The 20,310-nt window shown below is 40.2% G+C and overlaps 1 protein-coding gene across 4 annotated transcripts in view; it reads left to right on the top strand.

Moving 5' to 3' along the window:
- LOC115205842 (AP-2 complex subunit mu) overlaps nucleotides 1–20,310 on the top strand; it is a 47,969-nt gene continuing 27,659 nt past the window's right edge. For all 4 annotated transcript variants that reach the window (XM_029772210.1, XM_029772208.1, XM_029772209.1 and 1 more), the window contains exons 1-2: nucleotides 1–170; nucleotides 19,262–19,373. In XM_029772210.1, coding sequence (XP_029628070.1) covers nucleotides 19,300–19,373 — 74 coding nt within the window. In that variant the 5' untranslated portion in view covers nucleotides 1–170; nucleotides 19,262–19,299. The remainder of the gene's footprint in view (nucleotides 171–19,261; nucleotides 19,374–20,310) is intronic.

Here is a 20,310-nt window from a genome sequence, read left to right as displayed (position 1 = left end):
TATCCGCGTCAGAGTCAGCTGACAGAAGAGACTCTTAGAAGCGGTCGACATCTTGAATTGGAATAAGAAAGTTATATAAAAACCTTGATCTTAACCATACTGTTTAAAAAGTATTGCTTTCAGGACACGTAGCAAAGTCTTGTGATCTAAACGGGCCTGTGCATCTTCAGGTGAGTTCGAGGGAGACCGGTGGGAGCAGTAGCAATGCAGTACAATTTGACCGAGACGAGAGCGAACGAGTCGTGACAACCTTGCAGTATCTTCATAGCTAGCTATGCTAGCTAACAGACACATTTCGCATGCTAGCAAGTTGATTATAAAAGGCAATTGGAAACCAAGAACAGTGTTGTGTTCAGTGATTTTCAAAAAGGGGCATGGTTATGGGAATACACAATAGGACAGAATACCTGAACGGTGATAGCTACAAAATTGATAGCTAGTTTTCGGTGATAAGCTAACGTTAGCAAATTTTCCGGTCAGGCAGCGGGTCTAGCTGTAGTAACGTTGGCTAGCTAATTTCAAAAGCTCTTACGTTAGCTGACATTAGCAAGCTAGGTACATTGGTTTGCTCCATCCCCATCCGAATCGATGTAATAACGATATTATAACTCGTATTTCATGTATCAGCGCCCTTTGGCACTAATGATGTTCACAGGCCATTGCAATGTCAAGTTGTCAAAATGGACACAAAACCAAATGCCTTGAAAGTAGTTACTATGGTTGACGTTAACTGCTAGGCTATTCTATTCTAGAACGCTGAAGACATGTTGATGCATGAAATTAGTAATTGAATAGGATTTGTTGATCCAGTTTGAATGGATGAATCATTACATTTGATTTGTCACATGCGCCGAATACAACAGTTTACTTACGAGGTCTTTGCCAACAATGCAGACTTAAAAATGAAATAAAATTAGGAAATTATACTGAACAAAAATATAAATGGAACAATTTCACTGAGTTACAGTTCATATAAGGAAATCAGTCAATTGAAATAAATTCATTAGGCCCTAATCAATGGATTTCTCATGACTGGGAATACAGATATGCATCTGTTGGTCACAGATAATAAAAAAAAAGGGAGAGGCGTGGATCAGAAAACCAGTTAGTATCTGGTGTGACCATTGGCGATTTTAGCATGTAAATCTTGGTGGGGCAAACTCAAAAAAAATGTTTTAGTTGCATGCAAGCAAAGACACTACACAACACCAAACAGTACATTAATTGCACTATAACAGCGACAAGCGGTGCCCACAAACTGTTAGGGCCTACGTAAAGCTGTCCCAACAGCAGAGCTTTCTTTCCAGCACAATGGAGTGAATCCTTACCACCGCTACACCTGGCTGTCAGCGGAGCCTTTTCTGGCAATGCAACAATTCATTCAGCTTTGTTTACTGCCTTTAAAAAACAACAACAAAAAAAACAGTTGATATGGCTGACTTTCTTAAATAAATGTGGTTTCTACTGACAGTTGAAATGTACAAACTATGGCGTAAGGGAACGATGAGTGGATAAGAGGCATTCCGTAATTTCGATTAAGACATTAATGAGCGAGCTAAGACGGACGTAGTCAATATAACTATGTGTTCAGCACTTTTGAAATGTACAGCGACATAATGCAGAACATGGGCTGCTCTTACAGTATTTCCCCTGTACACCAAGTCAGAACCGTAGGATAAATAAATGGGGCATATAAGCGGACAATGAAACCTCTTACAATATTAGATGATGACATTTCTTATAAACAGGTTATAGGCTACATGTGCAGCACCACCGAGTCAGAACAGTAATGTTAGGTGAAATTAAGAGGTGAAAATATACCAAATTATTAAAAAGTATGATCATTAAACAAGTGCACCATGTGCTGGGGAGTATAAAAGGCCACTCTATAATGTGCAGTTGTCACACAACACAATGCCACAGAAGTTTTGAGGGAGTGTCCAATTGGCATGCTGACTGCAGGAATGTCCACCAGAGCTGTTGCAAGATAATTTCTCTACCATTAGCCACCTCCAACGTTGTTTTCGAGAATTTGGTAGTACGTCCAATCGGCCTTACAACCGCAGCCACATGAATGGCATTGTATGTGTGAGCGGTTTGCTGATGTAAACGTTGTGAACAGAATGCCCAATGGTGGCGGTGGGGTTATGCTACGGGCAGCAATAAGCTACAGATAACAAACACAATTGCATTATATCGATGGCAATTTGAATCGACAGAGATACCGTGACGAGATCCTGAGGCCCATTGTCATGCTATTCATCCACCGCCATCACCTCATGTTTCAGCTTGATAATGCACAGCCCCATGTCTCAAGGATCTGTACACAGTTCCTGAAAGCTGAAAATGTCCCAGTTCTTCCATGGCCTGCATACTCACCAGATGTCACCCGTTGAGCATGTTTGGGATGCTCTGGATCGATGTGTACGGCAGCATGTTCCAGTTCCCTCCAAAATCCAGGAACTTCACACAGCCATTGAAGAGGAGTGGGACAGCATTCCACAGGCCACAATCAACAGCCTGATCAACTCTATGCGAAGGATAGGATTGCCTGAGGCAAATGGTGGTCACACCATATACTGACTGGTTTTCTGATCCACGCCACTACTTAAAAAAAAAAAAGTTTTTTACTTCTTTCGGATCATTGGGACGCTAGCGTCCCACCTCGACGACATCCGTTGAAATTGCAGAGCGCGAAATTCAAAAAACAAAAGTAGTAATAATAAACATTCATAAAAATACAAGTGTTATACACCATTTTTAGCTTAGAATCTTGGTAATCGAACCACTTTGTCCGATTTACAATAGGCTTTACGGCGAAAGCATAGCTTTTGATCGTCTGAGGACAGCGCCTCACCCACTTCCTGCATTAACATGAATTCATAACCTGCACAGGTGTCACAACTCAAAAATAGCGATAAAATAAATCACTTACCTTTTGAAGATCTCATCTTTTTGCAATCCAAAGGTTCCCAGTTACACAATGAATGGTTGTTTTGTTCGATAAAGGCCTTTATATCCCAAAAATGTCTGTTTATTTGGCGCGTTTGATTCAGAAATCCACCTGTTCCAACTCGCCCAACATGCCTACAAAGGAATCTAAAAAGTTACCTGTAAACTTCGTCCAAACAATTCAAACAATGTTTCTAATCCAACCTCAGGTACCCTAATATGTAAATAATCGCTAAAATTTAAGACGGAATATACAGTGTTCAAAGAACGAGGAGCACGCACTCATTCACGTGCGCCAAAAGACTAGAGTCCTTCTGAGGGACACTTTGAAAGAATACGAATACTTCTTCATTTTTCAAAAAACAAGCATGAAACAATTTCTAAAGACTGTAAAGTGGAAGCCATAGGAATGCAATCTGGATCCTAATTATTAGACTTTTCCATAGAAAAGCATTGAAAAGTCTAATGACCTCAAAAAACAATTTCCTGGATGGTTTGTCCACGGGGTTTCGCCTGCCAAATCAGTTCTGTTATACTCACAGACATTATTTTAACAGTTTTAGAAACTTTATTGTGTTTCTGGGCCTGAGTAACAGGCAGTTTACTTTGGGCACCTCAGTCATCCAAACTTCCGAATCCTGCTCCTTGCCTTAAATAGTTCAGTTATCTGTGTCCAACAGATGCATATCTGTATTCCCAGTCATGTGAAATCCATAGATTAGGGCCTAATGAATTTATTTCAATTGACTCATTTCCTTATACTGTATAAACTGTAGCTCAGTAAAATATTAGAAATTGTTGCATTTTGTTTTTGTTAAGTGAATTTGTTGTCACTTATTTAAGCATCCTAAGTATTGTAATATTTTTTTGTGGTCCACTTAAAAGGTTGATGTAGATCGTGAGTTTTCCTATTGCCACAATCATTTGTTTTCACTGTAATTTTATATCCTGAGATTTTAGACTACTCTGAAAATATTTTTTAGCCAAGTGGGCATTGAGTTTTCAATATTGGTCAGGTATATCAGAAAATCATCTGCAGATAAGTTTAGTTTATATTCATGTTTACCAATACTGATACCTGTTACGTTTGGGTCCTGTCTAATTCTTTCTGCAAGCCGTTCAATTGCTAGTGCAAACAGGGGGGTGGATTGGAGACATCCCTGTCTTGTGCTCCTTTTCTAAAGCAATGCCATAAGATAATGTATTATTTGTGTATATTTTTGCTTTAGGACATTTTATTATATTTTTATTAAATATATTTCAACTGGAAAGTTAAACTTACAAAGTTTTGAATTGAAAAGTCCATTCAAGCCGGTCAAGCCTTTTCGGCATTAACAGCCAATATTGATGAATCTCTATATACAGTTGAAGTCGGAAGTTTCCGTACACTTAGGCTGGAGTCATTAAAACTCGTTTTTCAACAACTCCACAAATGTATTTTTAACAAACTATAGTTTTGGCAAGTCGGTTACGACATCTACTTTGTGCATGACACAAGTAATTTTTCCAACAATTGTTTACAGACAGATTATTTCACTTATAATTCACTGTATCACAATTCCAGTGGGTCAGAAGTTTACATACACAAAGTTGACTGTGCCTTTAAACAGCTGGGGCAATTCCAGAAAATTATGTCATGGCTTTAGAAGCTTCTGATAGGCTAATTGACATAATTTGAGTCAATTGGAGGTGTACCTGTGGATGTATTTCAAGGCCTACTTTCAAACTCAGTGCCTCTTTGCTTGACATCATGGGAAAATCAAAAGAAATCAGCCAAGACCTCAGAAAAAAGAATTGTATACCTCCACAAGTCTGGTTTGTCCTTGGGAGCAATTTCCAAACGCCTGAAGGTACCACGTTCATCTTTACAAACAATAGTACGCAAGTATAAACACCATGGGACCACACAGCCGTCATACCGCTCAGGAAGGAGACGCATTCTGTCTTCTAGAGATGAACGTACTTTGGTGTGAAAATCAGTCCCAGAACAACCGCAAAGGACCTTGTGAAGATGCTGGAGGAAACGGGTACAAAAGTATCTATATCCACAGTAAAACAAGTCCTATATCGACATAACCTGAAAGGCCGCTCAGCAAGGAAGAAGCCACTGCTCCAAAACCGCCATAAAAAATCCAGACTACGGTTTGCAACTGCACATGGGGACAAAGATCGTACTTTTTGGAGAAATGTTCTCTGGTCTGTTGAAACAAAAATAGAATTGTTTGGCCATAATGACCATCGTTATGTTTGGATGAAAAAGGGGAAGCTTGCAAGCCGAAGAACACCATCCCAACCGTGAAGCACGGGGATGGCAGCATCATGTTGTGGGGGTGCTTTGCTGCAGGAGGGACTGGTGCAGTTCACAAAATAGGAGGGATAATTATGTGGATATATTGAAGCAACATCTCAAGACATCAGTCAGGAAGTTAAAGCTTGGTTGCAAATGGGTATTCCAAATGGACAATGACCCCAAGCATACTTCCAAAGTTGTGGCAAAATGGCTTAAGGACAACAAAGTCAAGGTATTGGAGTGGCCATCACAAAGCCTTGACCTCAATCCAATAGAAAAATTGTGGGGAGAACTGAAAAGGCTTGTGCGAGCAAGGAGGCCTTCAAGTCTGACTCTGTTCCTCCCGTCAGAGCTGGAGTAATGGGCCAAAATTCACCCAACTTATTGTGGGAAGCTTGTGGAAGACTATCCAAAACGTTTGATCCAAGTTAAGCAATTTAAAGTCACTGCTACCAAATACTAATTGAGTGTATGTAAACTTCTGACCCACTGGGAATGTGATGAATGAAGTAAATGCTGAAATAAATCCTACTCTCTACTATTATTCTGACATTTCACATTCTTAAAATAAAGTGGTAATCCTAATTGACCTAAGACAAGGATTAAATGTCAGGAATTGTGAAACTGAGTTTAAATGTATTTGGCTAAGGTGTATGTAAATTTCCGACTTCAACTGCAGGTATGCACGTGAGCTTTGACATCTATTTTGCATATCGGTGTTAAACTAGAGTTTGGGCCGATACAGATGTTGGCATTTTTAGCTAATATCGGCCGATTCTGATATGTTCACAGATATATCATGTATCCCTAGTCATTAGGCATAGTTATATGCTTTCCAAAGTGGTAGCCTGCATTCAAACTCTGATACATTTGGGAATGAAGTCTTGGATCAATTAAAATTACCCCGTTGTCTGCAAACCGAGAATACAGCCTGTAAACTGTGAACAAGTCTGTAAACAATTGTTGGAATAATTACTTGTGTCACGCACTAAGTAGATGTCCTCTCTGACTTGCCAAAACTATAGTTTGTTAACAAGAAATTTGTGGAGTGGTTGAAAAACAAGTTTTAATGACTCCAGCCTAAGTGTATGTAAACACAGCATTCCTAACCTAGCCCACAATGTCTGCTGTGTGGATTGAGCAGTCAACAAGTCGAGCAGTCATTTGAAAGAGTAAGAAAATGTCAGCGAGACAACTCAAAGTCCCAACTCCATTAAATTCTATGGGTCCCACCTGCGGGACAGCCAGTGAAATATCAGGGCGGCAAATTCAAAAACAACAAAATGTAATTATTCAACTTTCTCAAACATACGACTATTTCACACAATTTTAAAGATACACTTCTCCTTGATGTAACCACATTGTCTGATTTCAAAAAGGCTTTACAGCGAAAGCAAAACATTAGATTATGTTAGGAGAGTACATAGACAAAAATAATCACACACAGCCATTTTCCAAGCAAGGACATGTGTCAATAAATCCCAAAACACAGCGAAATGAAGCACTAACCTTTGACGATCTTCATCAGATGACACTCCTAGGGCATTATGTTACACAATACATGTATGTTTTGTTCGATAAAGTTCATATTTTTATCCAAAAACAGCATTTTACATTGGCGCGTGACGTTCAGAAAATATTTTGCCTCCAATACTCCTGGTGAATCAGCACAACAATTTACAAAAATACTCATCATAAACGTTGATAAAATATTAAACTGTTATTCAAAGAATTACAGATGAACATCTCCTTTATGCAACCGCTGTGACAGATTTCTAAAAAGCTTCACGGGGAAAGCACACTTTGCAATAATCTGAGTACATAGCTCAGAAAAATACACCAGGCAATACAGATACCCGCCATTTTGGAGTCATCTAAAATCATAAATAGCATTAGAAATATTCACTTACCTTTGATGATCTTCATCAGAAGGCACTTCCAGGAATCCCAGGTCCACAATAAATGTTGTTTTGTTCGATAAAGTCCATCATTTATGTCCAAATAACTCCTTGTTGTTTGCGCATTCAGTAAGCCACTCCAAATGTAGGAAGCGCGCCAAAAATTTCACGACAAAAAGTTATATTTACGTTCGTTGAAACATGTCAAACGTTCTAAAACATCAATCTTTAGGGCCTTTTTAACGTAAAACTTCAGTAATGTTCCAACCGGACAATTCCAATGTCTTGAAAAACGTTATGGAACACAGCTACCTCCTCACGTGAATGCGCATAACTGCCCTGTCATTCTCTCGGTCATCAGACTGCAGAAGGTCTTGTTCGCTCTCTGTTGACGGCAAAAGCATGAAACACGTTCTAAAGACGGTTGACATCTAGTGGAAGCCTTAGGAAGTGCAAATTGAACCCTAAGTCACTGAATAGGCCCAGTCTTGAAAAACTACAATCCACTTCCTGGTTGGATTTTTTCTCAGGTTTTTTGCCTGCCATATGAGTTCTGTTATACTCACAGACACCATTCAAACAGTTTTAGAAACGTCAGAGTGTTTTCTATCCAAATCTACTAATAATATGCATATTCTAGTTTCTGAGCCAGAGTAGTAACCTGTTTAATTTGGGTACGTTTTTCATCCGGCTGTGAAAATACTGCCCCCTAGCCCAGACAGGTTAACGGCAAAATAATGGAATTCATTGCCCTTGACAATCAACCGTTCTCTGTCGTGGGTGATGTTGGCTTTCGCGACTGGTCAAACACCGGTACACACTACCAAGTGCGCTATTTTTCAGATGTTGCCCTACCGGAGTTACACAGTAATAGCGTCACTGCTATTAGCTTCACGTCATACTATGGAACGCCGTTTGGGTCTTTGCGTTAAAAATAAGATGCACGTCAAATAACACTATTTGACAATAACACTATTTGACGCGTTAAATAAGCTTTTAATTTGACACGTCAAATAACACAGTTCTATTATAAAATGTTGTGTGTTCTGAATTTGTACGTGCAAGCCAAGCGCCACAACTACAATCAGTAGCACTGTCAAAGCTGTACAAAAAAGTCTTCAAACACCGGTGACAAACGATGTTTAAAATAATAAAGCATTATTTGTTCGACCGCAACTTCTGGGGTAGCTAGCTAGCTTTAGCTTGGTACCTAGCAAGGACCAATACAACCAGCCTGAAAACAATGACCAGTAGAAACTGCAGTCATTTTCATTATTCTTAGCAATGATTTAGGAATCCTTGTAAGTATTGTTGTTTGCCTATTGAAATTGAACTTCATGAAAATAAATAGCTAGCCAGCTACTTAACCCTGTTGCCCAAAACTAACGTTATAAGCAGCCAGCTAGCTTCATCTGGCTAGTGAGGTTTGACCGGACCGGGTTATGTGTTGTGAAGCTAGCCACAATAAGGATTAGGCACAATAGTGGAATTTGAAGTTTGCCTTCAAAATAAAACTACCTATTTGAAAGTGATGCAGAAGGTTACAATTGGTGGAATCATACCATATTTAGACTAGATAATGTTAAACGAGGTTGGAATGTGAAGCAATGAAATGGGGTATCAGTCTACTCAGTGACACCCACAGAACACAACTGTGAAGAGTTTACGCAAATATTAGCGTTGTAGCTCTTATCGCGGGACTGTGGCTGTGAAATCATCTCCCCAGTCAGCCAATTGTGTGTATTGACATTCACATTGCACTGTACAGCCTAAGGATTGGGGATCAATGAAATGGGGTATCAGTCTACTCAGTGACACCCACAGAACACAACTGTGAAGAGTTTACGCAAATATTAGCGTTGTAGCTCTTATCGCGGGACTGTGGCTGTGAAATCATCTCCCCAGTCAGCCAATTGTGTGTATTGACATTCACATTGCACTGTACAGCCTAAGGATTGGGGATCAATGAAATGGGCTATCAGTCTACTCAATACCCAATATGTTTTTGCCTAACGTCCTCCTCAGCGTTATTAGATTCCAAAACATCCACGCAGTATTGTTTTTCCTCGGGAATAGTGTTCAATACACATAGGTTGACAATAAATGTTGCTCAGTTCAGTTGATTCAAAGTCCTATAGTAAGAGCTATGACGCTCATGTTCTCTGTGTGTCACTGAGTAGACTGATACCCCATGTCATTGATCCACAATCCATAGGTAACGCTGTACAGTGAAATACGTATGCCCTCAATGCAATTCTAAAGTATAATACATCCCGTGTGATTTCAACAAATTTTTGTCAAATTAACAAATTATTGTCTTTTGTTGATTTTATATAACATTCCAACTTCGTTTAGCATGATCTATTCAATTATGGCATAATTATACTATTTGTATTAATTTGCATCACTGTCAATTGCATACTTTTATTTTGAAGGCTAACCGCGAAGTCCCTTATTGTGGCTATTCCTTTTTGTAGCTACCGACCACCATTAATCAAATAAGAACTGTCTTATAAATTAGGGTTATTTTAGATGATGACACCTAGCTATATAGTGTAAGCAATATGTAATAACTATTACAAAAATGTATGAACGTGTTAAATTATTATGTGACGTGCAGTCATATTCCGGTCCTGATTGGTCAACAAGCTTATTTGACATGTCAAATAGTGTTGTTTGACGTATCTTTTTTGACACGCAAAGCCCCAAGCGGTGTTTCACAGAAATCCTGGTTGAGAATGAAACAAATGAACAACGAAACAGCACAGCAAGTAAGTGAAAGAAATAGGTTTTGATTATGTTTTACTGGTAATGGGGACATACGTAAATGCCAACAAAATGTATTTTTGGTGTGTGTGTAACCTTTTATTTAACAAGGGAAGTCAGTGAAGAACAAATTCATATTTACGATGACGATCTACCCTGGCCAAACCCGGACGACGCTGGGCCAATTGTGCGCCGCCCTATGGGACTCCCAATCACGGCCGGATGTGATACAGTCTGGATTCGAACCAGGGACTGTAGTGACGCCTCTTGCACTGAGATGCAGTGCCTTAGACCGCTGCATCCAATTTTTTGTGTTAACTCTTTAACTGTACTAGAATGCTTAAAAGGCAGCTAAAATTGTAAATATCGGTTATCGGTATCGGGGTTTTTTGGCAAGGAAAATATTGGATTTCGGTATCGGCCAAAAATGTAATATTGGTGCATCACTACTAATGACCCTTACATTATTTTCAGCAATGACTGAAGATGTGTTCCATTTTTTCTAGCTTTATTTAAAGGGATAATCCACTAGGTTTGGGCGGTATCCAGGGATTTATGGTATTACCGGCATAGCAAACAAGTAGGTGCGAAAAACGCAAGAAATGCCCATTGGTCCTCTAGTACCAGAATGCTAACAAAATTAGCACAAGTAATAGCGAAATCACATAGACTATGTTAGTTAAATGCTTATGAGCGAAAACAAAGTAATTGCAGACTGGCAAATCCAGCTCAAAGTTATACAAGCATAGCTAGTAGGTACCGAATGTAATTTTCGGTGAGTGTGGACATTTACAAGCTAAAGTGAACAAGATAAATTGTGTAAATGAACAAAGTCGTGATGCATGCTTTTCTGAAGGAAGAGCATCATGTGTGCACGGAGGAGAGAACAGAGGAGACACAAAACACTAGTAGAAAGCACAGGGGAAAAAATGGCAGCTGTACTGAACTCATCCAGAGCGCTTTGACTTCTCAAACACGGCAGAAATACATTATAAGATATCTGATGGCACACATTTAGTAGTGAATTACATACAAGGGTTGGGTGATATGGCCAAAATATTATATCACAGTATTAAAAAAAAAAAAAATGGATATTGTATTTTTTGTTTTTTAATAAAAAAAAGTTCAACATTTGCTTTATGAGTAGTGAGTGATCCTAGGGTGGCAACACATACATTCTTAATGATTTCAATGGGTCTTTCTCCGTTCTGATTGTTTTATACTATTCAATTCAACTTCAACCAAAACAATTTTAGCACTTTTTTCATTTCTGCATTTCCTGCACTCAGTTGCAGTGGTTGAAATAGTACACAATTGTCATACTTGAGTAAAAGTAAAGATACGTTAACAGAAAATGACTCAAGTAAAAGTGAAAGTCACCTAGTAAAAGTCTCAAAGTATTTGGTTTTAAATATACTTAAGTATCAAATGTAATTGATAAAATGTACTTAAACCTGTTGAGGACAGACGTTCCGCTAGCGGAACCCCTAGCCAACAGCCAATGGCATCGCACGGTGCGAAATACAAAACCAACTAAATTATCACAATTCAATTTTCTCAAACAATCAACTATTTTAAAGATAAGACTCTCGTTAATCTAACCACATTGTCCGATTTCAAAAAGGCTTTACAGCGAAAGCAAAACATTAGATTATGTTAGGAGAGTACATAGACACAAATAATCACACAGCCATTTTCCAAGCAAGCATATATGTCACATAAACCCAAACCACAGCTAACTGCAGCACTAACCTTTGATCTTCATCAGATGACACTCCTAGGACATTATGTTATACAATACATGCATGTTTTGTTCAATCGAGTTCATATTTATATCAAAAACCAGCTTTTTACATTAGCATGTGATGTTCAGAACTAGCATACCCACTGAAAACTTCCGGTGAGTTTACTAAATTACTCATGATAAACATTCACAAAATACATAACAATTATTTTAAGAATTATAGATACAGACCTCCTTTATGCAATCGCGGTGTCAGATTTTAAAATAGCTTTTCGGCGAAAGCACATTTTGCAATATTCTGAGTACATAGCTCGGCCATCACGGCTAGCTATTTTGACACCCACCAAGTTTGGGGCTCACTAAACTCAGAATTACTATTAGAAAAATTGGATTACCTTTGCTGTTCTTTATCAGAATGCACTCCCAGGACTTCTACTTCAACAACAAATGTTGTTTTGGTTCCAAATAATCCATAGTTATATTCAAATAGCTCCGTTTTGTTCGTGTGTTCAGGTCACTATACGAAGGGTGACGCGCGAGCGCATTTCGTGACAAAAAATGTCCAAATATTCCATTACCGTACTTAGAAGCATGTCAAACGCTGTTTAAAATCAATTTTTATGCTATTTTTCTCATAAAATAGCGATAATATTCCAACTGGGCAACGTTGTAAGCCTTCCCTGTAGCTCAGTTGGTAGAGCATGGTGTTTGCAACACCAGGGTTGTGGGTTCGATTCCCACGGGGGGCCAGCACAGAGAAAAAAAAATGAATGAAATGAAATGTATGCATTCACTACTGTAAGTCGCTCTGGATAAGAGCGTCTGCTAAATGACTAAAATGTAAAAAAAATTAGAATGTTGTATTCATTCAAAGGCTGAAAGAAAAAAATGGAGTAGTCTCGTGACTGCGCATCTCCAGTCTCACTGTCCCCAGGCTGACCACTTACAAATTCTGCTGCTGTTCTTTGCCCAGAGACAGCAGATTCCACTTTCTGGCGGCTTTAGAGAGCCAATGGAAGCCTTAGAAAATGTCACGTTACAGCACAGATGCTGTATTTTCGATAGAGATGCAACGGAAGGACAACAAATTGTCAGACAGGGCACTTCCTGTATGGAATCTTCTCAGGTTTTGGCCTGCCATATGAGTTATGTTATACTCACAGACACCATTCAAACAGTTTTAGAAACTTTAGAGTGTGTTCTATCCAAATCTACAAATTATATGCATATTCTAGTTTCTGGGCAGGAGTAGTAACCAGATTAAATCGGGTACGGTTTTTATCCGGCCGTGAAAATACTGCCACCTATCCCAAAGAAGTTAAGTATCAAATGTAAAAGGGTAAATCATTTCAAATTCCTTATATTAAGCAAACCAGATGGCACCATTTTCTTGTTAAAAAAATAAGTTATCAAAAATAGTGAAGTACAGTTACCCCCAAAAATTACTTAAGTAGTACTTGAAAGTATTTTTACTTTAGTACTTTACACCACTGCTCAATTGAGATCATTTCCACACTGCCATGTAGGGCTGCACAATATGGGCAAATAATCTAGGACATAATTTTAACCAAATGTTGCAATTGCGATTTGACTTGCAAATTAGTGCAGAACTGTTGGAATCATGGAAATAGAATGACTATTCTAATTTTATAGTTAGAATATAATAGCGGGCACTTTTAATACAGTATTTGAGATGACAACGAATTAAAATGCCAGTGAGGAGTTATTGTGACAGAGTAGGAACTAAAGTGTTGATAAGTGTTTCCTAGGTGACCCTGTAAGCTTTGGCTACATTGCATGTTTTCTTATTGCTTTGCATATTCCTCTTTGATTTAGAAGATACTGTTGCACAAACAACATACTGATTTAGGTCTATGCCATCACTGGTATTATCAGGCTGTATTAGCTAGCTACTTTTGCTCTTACTCAGTACATTTATTAGCTAGCTATTAGCATTAGCGGCTAACAATTAGCATCTCACAAGATTTAGGGCAACTTGCTAAGAAAAGACAAACTAGCTGTTTTGCTGACGTAAGAAACACAAACTAATAGTGTTATTATAGAACGCTAGTGGATTTATATTAAGAAGCAAAGTGAAAACAGCATTGTTGTCATCAACATTGTTGCATGTGCTGCTTTGACCATGAAAACTTGTGGTTGAGGAACATCAAATGCGCTCCTTGAGTGACAGGGGGCGTGGCTAGGTCTGTGTGGAAAGAGCGGAGAAAGTAGTGAAGTAAACTATATAAAAATTTACATTACACATTGCGTATCACATTTAACAAACCAAACATTCAAATACCGGCATAGAAAGTAAAGTAAAAACCGGTCCCTGCATCAATACCGGTATATCATAAAATACGGTATACCGCCCAGCCCTAATACAAGTGTAACTTCGTCACCTCATGTGCGCCGGACAACAGCCACTCCCCACACAACAGAGGCTCGCCAGTAGATATAGAATGCCATGGACTCACCAGCTCTCGCTTTCTCCCATTGTGTTTTTTTACAAACAAACATGTGACTGGCTCAACTGTTCTGGGGAACTACAGTAAACTTCAGAATGTGACAGGTGAAATTAAAGCAGATTGTGTCATCTCCTAACATATTGCACAAGTTGACTGAAGGTATTAACTTAAAAAGTAGCTATAAATATTCACATTTATTGAACAAATTCAAAGAAATAGTATTGACGGTATTGAAAAACCATCCTCTGGCTTTTTCCAAATACCCTGGTATACGTTATACCACCCAAGCCTATAGTCCACCCTAGAAATGAAACGTGACATGCTACGTCATGATAAGGTTCTCGTCATTGGAGATGGGGGATAACAAATGCACATTTCATAATGCTTTTAAAGTTGTTAAGTGTAGTTTTTCGTTGAAGTGTCATCACACAACACGATTTTCTCTTCTCGTCCTCCTGTGTATTGCTGTGGGAATAGGTCGTTTCCATAGCAACGCCCACTCACAAGGGACATACGAGACTACCACGTTGAACATGGTGAAATTGTACACCTACAGCTAACTAGCTACTTCACGCTGATATTGACTTCGGTATTGTGTGTAGCTCAGTTTGCTTGCTTTCTTGACCAGGGAGAGATTACATTTTATTTGTCACATGCTTCTTAGACAATGGGTATAGACTAACAGTGAAATGCATACTTACTGGTCCATTTCTAACAATGCAGAGTTAAAGATACGCTACATTTTTTTAAAATAAAAAATATAAATAGTGATGAGGAAATCATACACAGTAAATAAGAAATTCAAATAATGAGTAAAAATAATATGACTATATACAGGGACTACCAGTACCGACTCTATGTGCAAGTTACGAGGTAATTGAACTAACTATATGTTGTCGACTTAGCGGCAACAGATTTTCACGTTGCTCCCTATCTTAATATAACGACATAATTAAACATTTGTTCACAACAGTTTTCTCACATATTTGAGGTATTGAACACTGTACATTATAGGAATTTGTGGTGTTGGGTGGATTATTCCTTAAATTTTTTTTTTTTAATTGTTATACTTTTTACCCCTTTTTTCTCCCCAATTTCGTGATATCCAATTGGTAGTTACAGTGTTGTCCCATCACTGCTATTCCCGTATGGACTCGGGAGAGGCGAAGGTCGAGAGCCAAGGACTTCCCGGCTGGCCAAACCCTCCCCTAACCCGGACTACGCTGGGCCAATTCTGCGCCGCTTCATGGGTCTCCCGGTCGCGGCCGGCCGTGGCACAGCCCGGGATCAAACCCTGGTCTGTAGTGACGCCTCTAGCACGGCGATGCAGTGCCTTTAATCCCTTGTAAATTATGGGGAGTGGAAAGTGCCAAAATTGAAGTGCATCTTGAAGGTTAGTAAATATCCCACTGGGCATTAGCCCTGGGTGCTAACACCATTCTTCAGGTCTAAACGCAAGCTTAGCCCTACTCATTACACTAGTGTCAACAAATGACATTGAAAACTGTTGTTGGTGTTTACTTATTTACAACTCTACAACTCAGCCTAAAGTTTCCCCACTTGCACTGAAACATATCCAGCTTTTCGGTGGTGCGACTGCGTTAGATGCTTCAAGAGGGCAGTCGCGTGTGTTTTCGAGGCAAAGGTCCTGGGTTTGAGCCTCTGTATGAGCCGAATCGAGCGGAAGCGGTACTCTAAGCAAGCAGTGTGACATTCTTTACATAATGTCACACACACATACATATGTACCAGCTCTTTACACTAGCTTGACTGTGTCTGGCTGGCCACATGCCAACTGTTTCACTATTATTGTTGCCCTTCTATAGGGAGCAGAAGTGGACAGCCCACCCTGGTTGTCATATTAAGGTCTTTGCAGACTGTACGTAGGATTCAGTCTTTTACAATTATCACGTCACATGGTGCGATGTTACCAAGTATGCATCTTTAGAAATAGTTTTTACATAAACTTTGTCTGAACTCCAAATGCTTCCCCAAAATAACACGATAGAAAGTTTTGTTTAGGGTAATAAAAACCCCTTCAGGCAGCCAAATTTCAGATGTGTCATGTAAACAAGATTTATTCGGGAAATCGTTCTTGCACAGCATGTAGGCTAAGCATTTAAACCAAACTATTATATTAATCTGACTATTCACAATAATTGTATTATTGTGTGCACACTGTGCCGGCCATTTTCCTATTTGTCATTCACCAGGATCGGCTTAACACAATAAAGGCAAAACAAATCTGACACTGGTAGAACTTTGTCATAGCCTACGACCGTACGTAGCGGTACTTAATCGGCAGACCTAGACCCGGTCACACTGAACAAGCCAAGACATCCGACAATCGTTTACGTCCTAAGAATTTGCCTACTACGTGGAAATTGTCTAGGACAGCAAAATCGTGGCATTAGATGGCTAAAATCGTACAGTCTGCAAAGGCCTTTAGCCAGCTCTCTGCTCTAAAGCCCATAGACGTTTTGCCTGTTTATATAAGGATCTGTTGAAAGGTGTCTTGATTTTGCCATTTTGTCAGTGCATTGATGATTAGCCTATCTGGCCTAGATGAGTCATCCAATCAAGCACAGCATTATTTTCTGCTTCCTATGCTTTGACCTTGAAGTGATAGAGACCTAAGGCCAGATCTTGTGGAACACACACACACAGTTACACACACTAGGCTATTATGCTGACTTGCATATCTCAACCCTATCAGTCTGGCTTTATGATGTTTGAATAGATATAAGCGTAAAATTAGTTCTCTGGACCCTTGCAAGCTTTTGGATGTGTCCTTCTGAATAGACTGAGGGGCAGAGGCGAAGGGGGGTGGAGTGGGTCCTTCAATCTGAGCAGAGTTCAGCTCAATCATGACATGAATTGGAAATGTGCTTCCTATGGCAACTGAAGGTCAAATGAAATGGCAGATGTTTTTAATTCGTTAACAAATTTGCCTACATGACATCGCTCTAAGTAGTGTTCATTAGGGCGCGTAATGGAAAATGTTTTAAACTACACTGCTCAAAAAAATAAAGGGAACACTTAAACAACACAATGTAACTCCAAGTCAATCACACTTCTGTGAAATCAAACTGTCCGCTTAGGAAGCAACACTATTGACAATACATTTCACATGCTGTTGTGCAAATGGAATAGACAACAGGTGGAAAATATAGGCAATTAGCAAGACACCCCCAATAAAGGAGTGGTTCGGCAGGTGGTGACCACAGACCACTTCTCAGTTCTTATGCTTCCTGGCTGATGTTTTGGTCACTTTTGAATACTGGCGGTGCTTTCACTCTAGTGGTAGCTTGAGACGGAGTCTACAACCCACACAAGTGGCTCAGGTAGTGCAGCTCATCCAGGATGGCACATCAATGCGAGCTGTGGCAAGAAGGTTTGCTGTGTCTGTCAGCGTAGTGTCCAGAGCATGGAGGCGCTACCAGGAGACAGGCCAGTACATCAGGAGACGTGGAGGAGGCCGTAGGAGGGCAACAACCCAGCAGCAGGACCGCTACCTCCGCCTTTGTGCAAGGAGGAGCAGGAGGAGCACTGCCAGAGCCCTGCAAAATGACATCCAGCAGGCCACAAATGTGCATGTGTCTGCTCAAACGGTCAGAAACAGACTCCATGAGGGTGGTATGAGGCCCGACGTCCACAGGTGGGGGTTGTGCTTACAGCCCAACACCGTGCAGGACGTTTGGCATTTGCCAGAGAACACCAAGATTGGCAAATTTGCCACTGGCGCCCTGTGCTCTTCACAGATGAAGCAGGTTCACACTGAGCACATGTGACAGACGTGACAGAGTCTGGAGACGCCGTGGAGAACGTTCTGCTGCCTGCAACATCCTCCAGCATGACCGGTTTGGCGGTGGGTCAGTCATGGTGCGGGGTGGCATTTCTTTGGGGGGCCGCACAGCCCTCCATGTGCTCGCCAGAGGTAGCCTGACTGCCATTAGGTACCGAGATGAGATCCTCAGACCCCTTGTGAGACCATATGCTGGTGCGGTTGGCCCTGGGTTCCTCCTAATGCAAGACAATGCTAGACCTCATGTGGCTGGAGTGTGTCAGCAGTTCCTGCAAGAGGAAGGCATTGATGCTATGGACTGGCCAGCCCGTTCCCCAGACCTGAATCCAATTGAGCACATCTGGGACATCATGTCTCGCTCCATCCACCAACGCCACGTTGCACCACAGACTGTCCAGGAGTTGGCGGATGCTTTAGTCCAGGTCTGGGAGGAGATCCCTCAGGAGACCATCCGCCACCTCATCAGGAGCATGCCCAGGCGTTGTAGGGAGGTCATACAGGCACGTGGAGGCTACACACACTACTGAGCCTCATTTTGACTTGTTTTAAGGACATTACATCAAAATTGGATCAGCCTGTAGTGTGGTTTTCCACTTTAATTTTGAGTGTGACTCCAAATCCAGACCTCCATGGGTTGATAAATTGGATTTCCATTGATTATTTTTGTGTGATTTTGTTGTCAGCATATTCAACTATGTAAAGGAAAAAGTATTTAATAAGATTATTTCATTCATTCAGATCTAGGATGTGTTATTTTAGTGTTACCTTTATTTTTTTAGCAGTATATTTGCACCAAAACACATGTATCAATTATTGGCTTTTTAGGTAGGACCCTCCCTGTTTGTCTGCTTTCTTCATTTTGGGACCTAATGAAGACCACCCTGATTCCCCTCCTTGTTTTCTGTGTGTTAACTATAGTCATATCTTTCCAGGAGCAGTAATCTGGTATAGGCCTATTTTATCGGTCTTCCTGAGGAGTGGGAAGGAAGAGGATTAGTTTATCGAGGGCTTTTCCTGTTGTGTATCATGCACTTTCTCAAACTATTCCGCCTTTCCTGCCTAGTAGAATCTAGATGAATATAGTAGCTCTCTGTGCCTCTTTAGGCAGATTTATGTGATTTATTTCTGAATTCCTCCTGACCCAAGAAAATGTTTCTTAAAGAAGCCTTTTTCCCCCTCTGATTTTTATATTGTTGTGCTGACTGCTGATCACTTCCCTAAACTCTCTCTCTCTCTCTCTCTCTCTCTCTCTTTTTCTCTCTCTTTTTTTCTCTCTCTCTCTTTTTCTCTCTCTCTTTTTCTCTCTCTCTCTCTCTTTTTCTCCCCCCCCCCATGCAGTCATCCTCATGGCCTGTTATGACTGAGAGGCTGCCATCATGATTGGAGGATTGTTCATCTACAACCACAAGGGGGAGGTGCTGATCTCCCGCGTCTACCGCGATGACATAGGGTAAGTCCACAGAGTAGTGGAGCACGGTATACTGAAACTTCAGTACTTTTTAGAAGAAAAAAAAACAGTTCGGTACTAGCATTTTTGTTACGTTCGGTACGTCTGTCAAGTGTGTCTCACATGATTGAGAGAATCAAGTCTATTTTAAAAACAATTAACACATATTTTACCATGCAAGTTGACTGAGAACACATTCTCATATACAGCAACAACCTGGGGAGAGGAGGGTGGATGAATGAGCCAATTGTAAACTGGGGTTGATTAAGTGGCCATGATGGTATGAAGGCCGGACTGGGATTTTAACCCCGGTGTCCTGGCTAACACCCCTACTGTTACGATAAGTGCCATGGCATCTTTAGTGACCACAGAGAGTCAGAACACCCGTTTAACTTCATTAGGGTAGGGGGCACTTTTCACCTCCGGATGAAAAGCCAAACGTTCGTTTTGTTCGATAAAGTCCCTCTTTATACCTCCGGATGAAAAGCGTGCCCAAAGTAAACTGCCTGCTACTCAGGCCCAGAAGCTAGGATATGCATATAATTGGTGGATTTGGATAGAAAACACTCTAAAGTTTCAAACTGTTAAAATTATGTCTGTGAGTATAACATAACTGATATGGCAGGCGAAGATCTGAGAAAAATCCATCCAGGAAGTGGGATTTTTTTTATTTTTGTAGTTTTCTATTGAATGCCATTACAGTATCCATTGACTTAGGACTCGAATTGCACTTCCGATGGCTTCCATTAGATGTCAACAGTCTTTAGAAATTGTTTCAGGCTTGTTTTCTGAAAAATTAGGGAGTAAGACCACTTTGAATGAGTGGACCATTCAGTGTCCCAGAGGTTTTTCATGCGCACGACCGAGAGCACGCCTTTCTTGTTTTCCTTTTATATAGACGAAGCAATTGTCCGGTTGAAATGTTATTGATTATTATGAC

This window comes from Salmo trutta, chromosome 13, assembly GCF_901001165.1.
Source record: "Salmo trutta chromosome 13, fSalTru1.1, whole genome shotgun sequence".
Taxonomy (NCBI): Eukaryota; Metazoa; Chordata; class Actinopteri; order Salmoniformes; family Salmonidae; genus Salmo; species Salmo trutta.
This window is presented reverse-complemented; position numbering and strand designations above follow the sequence as displayed.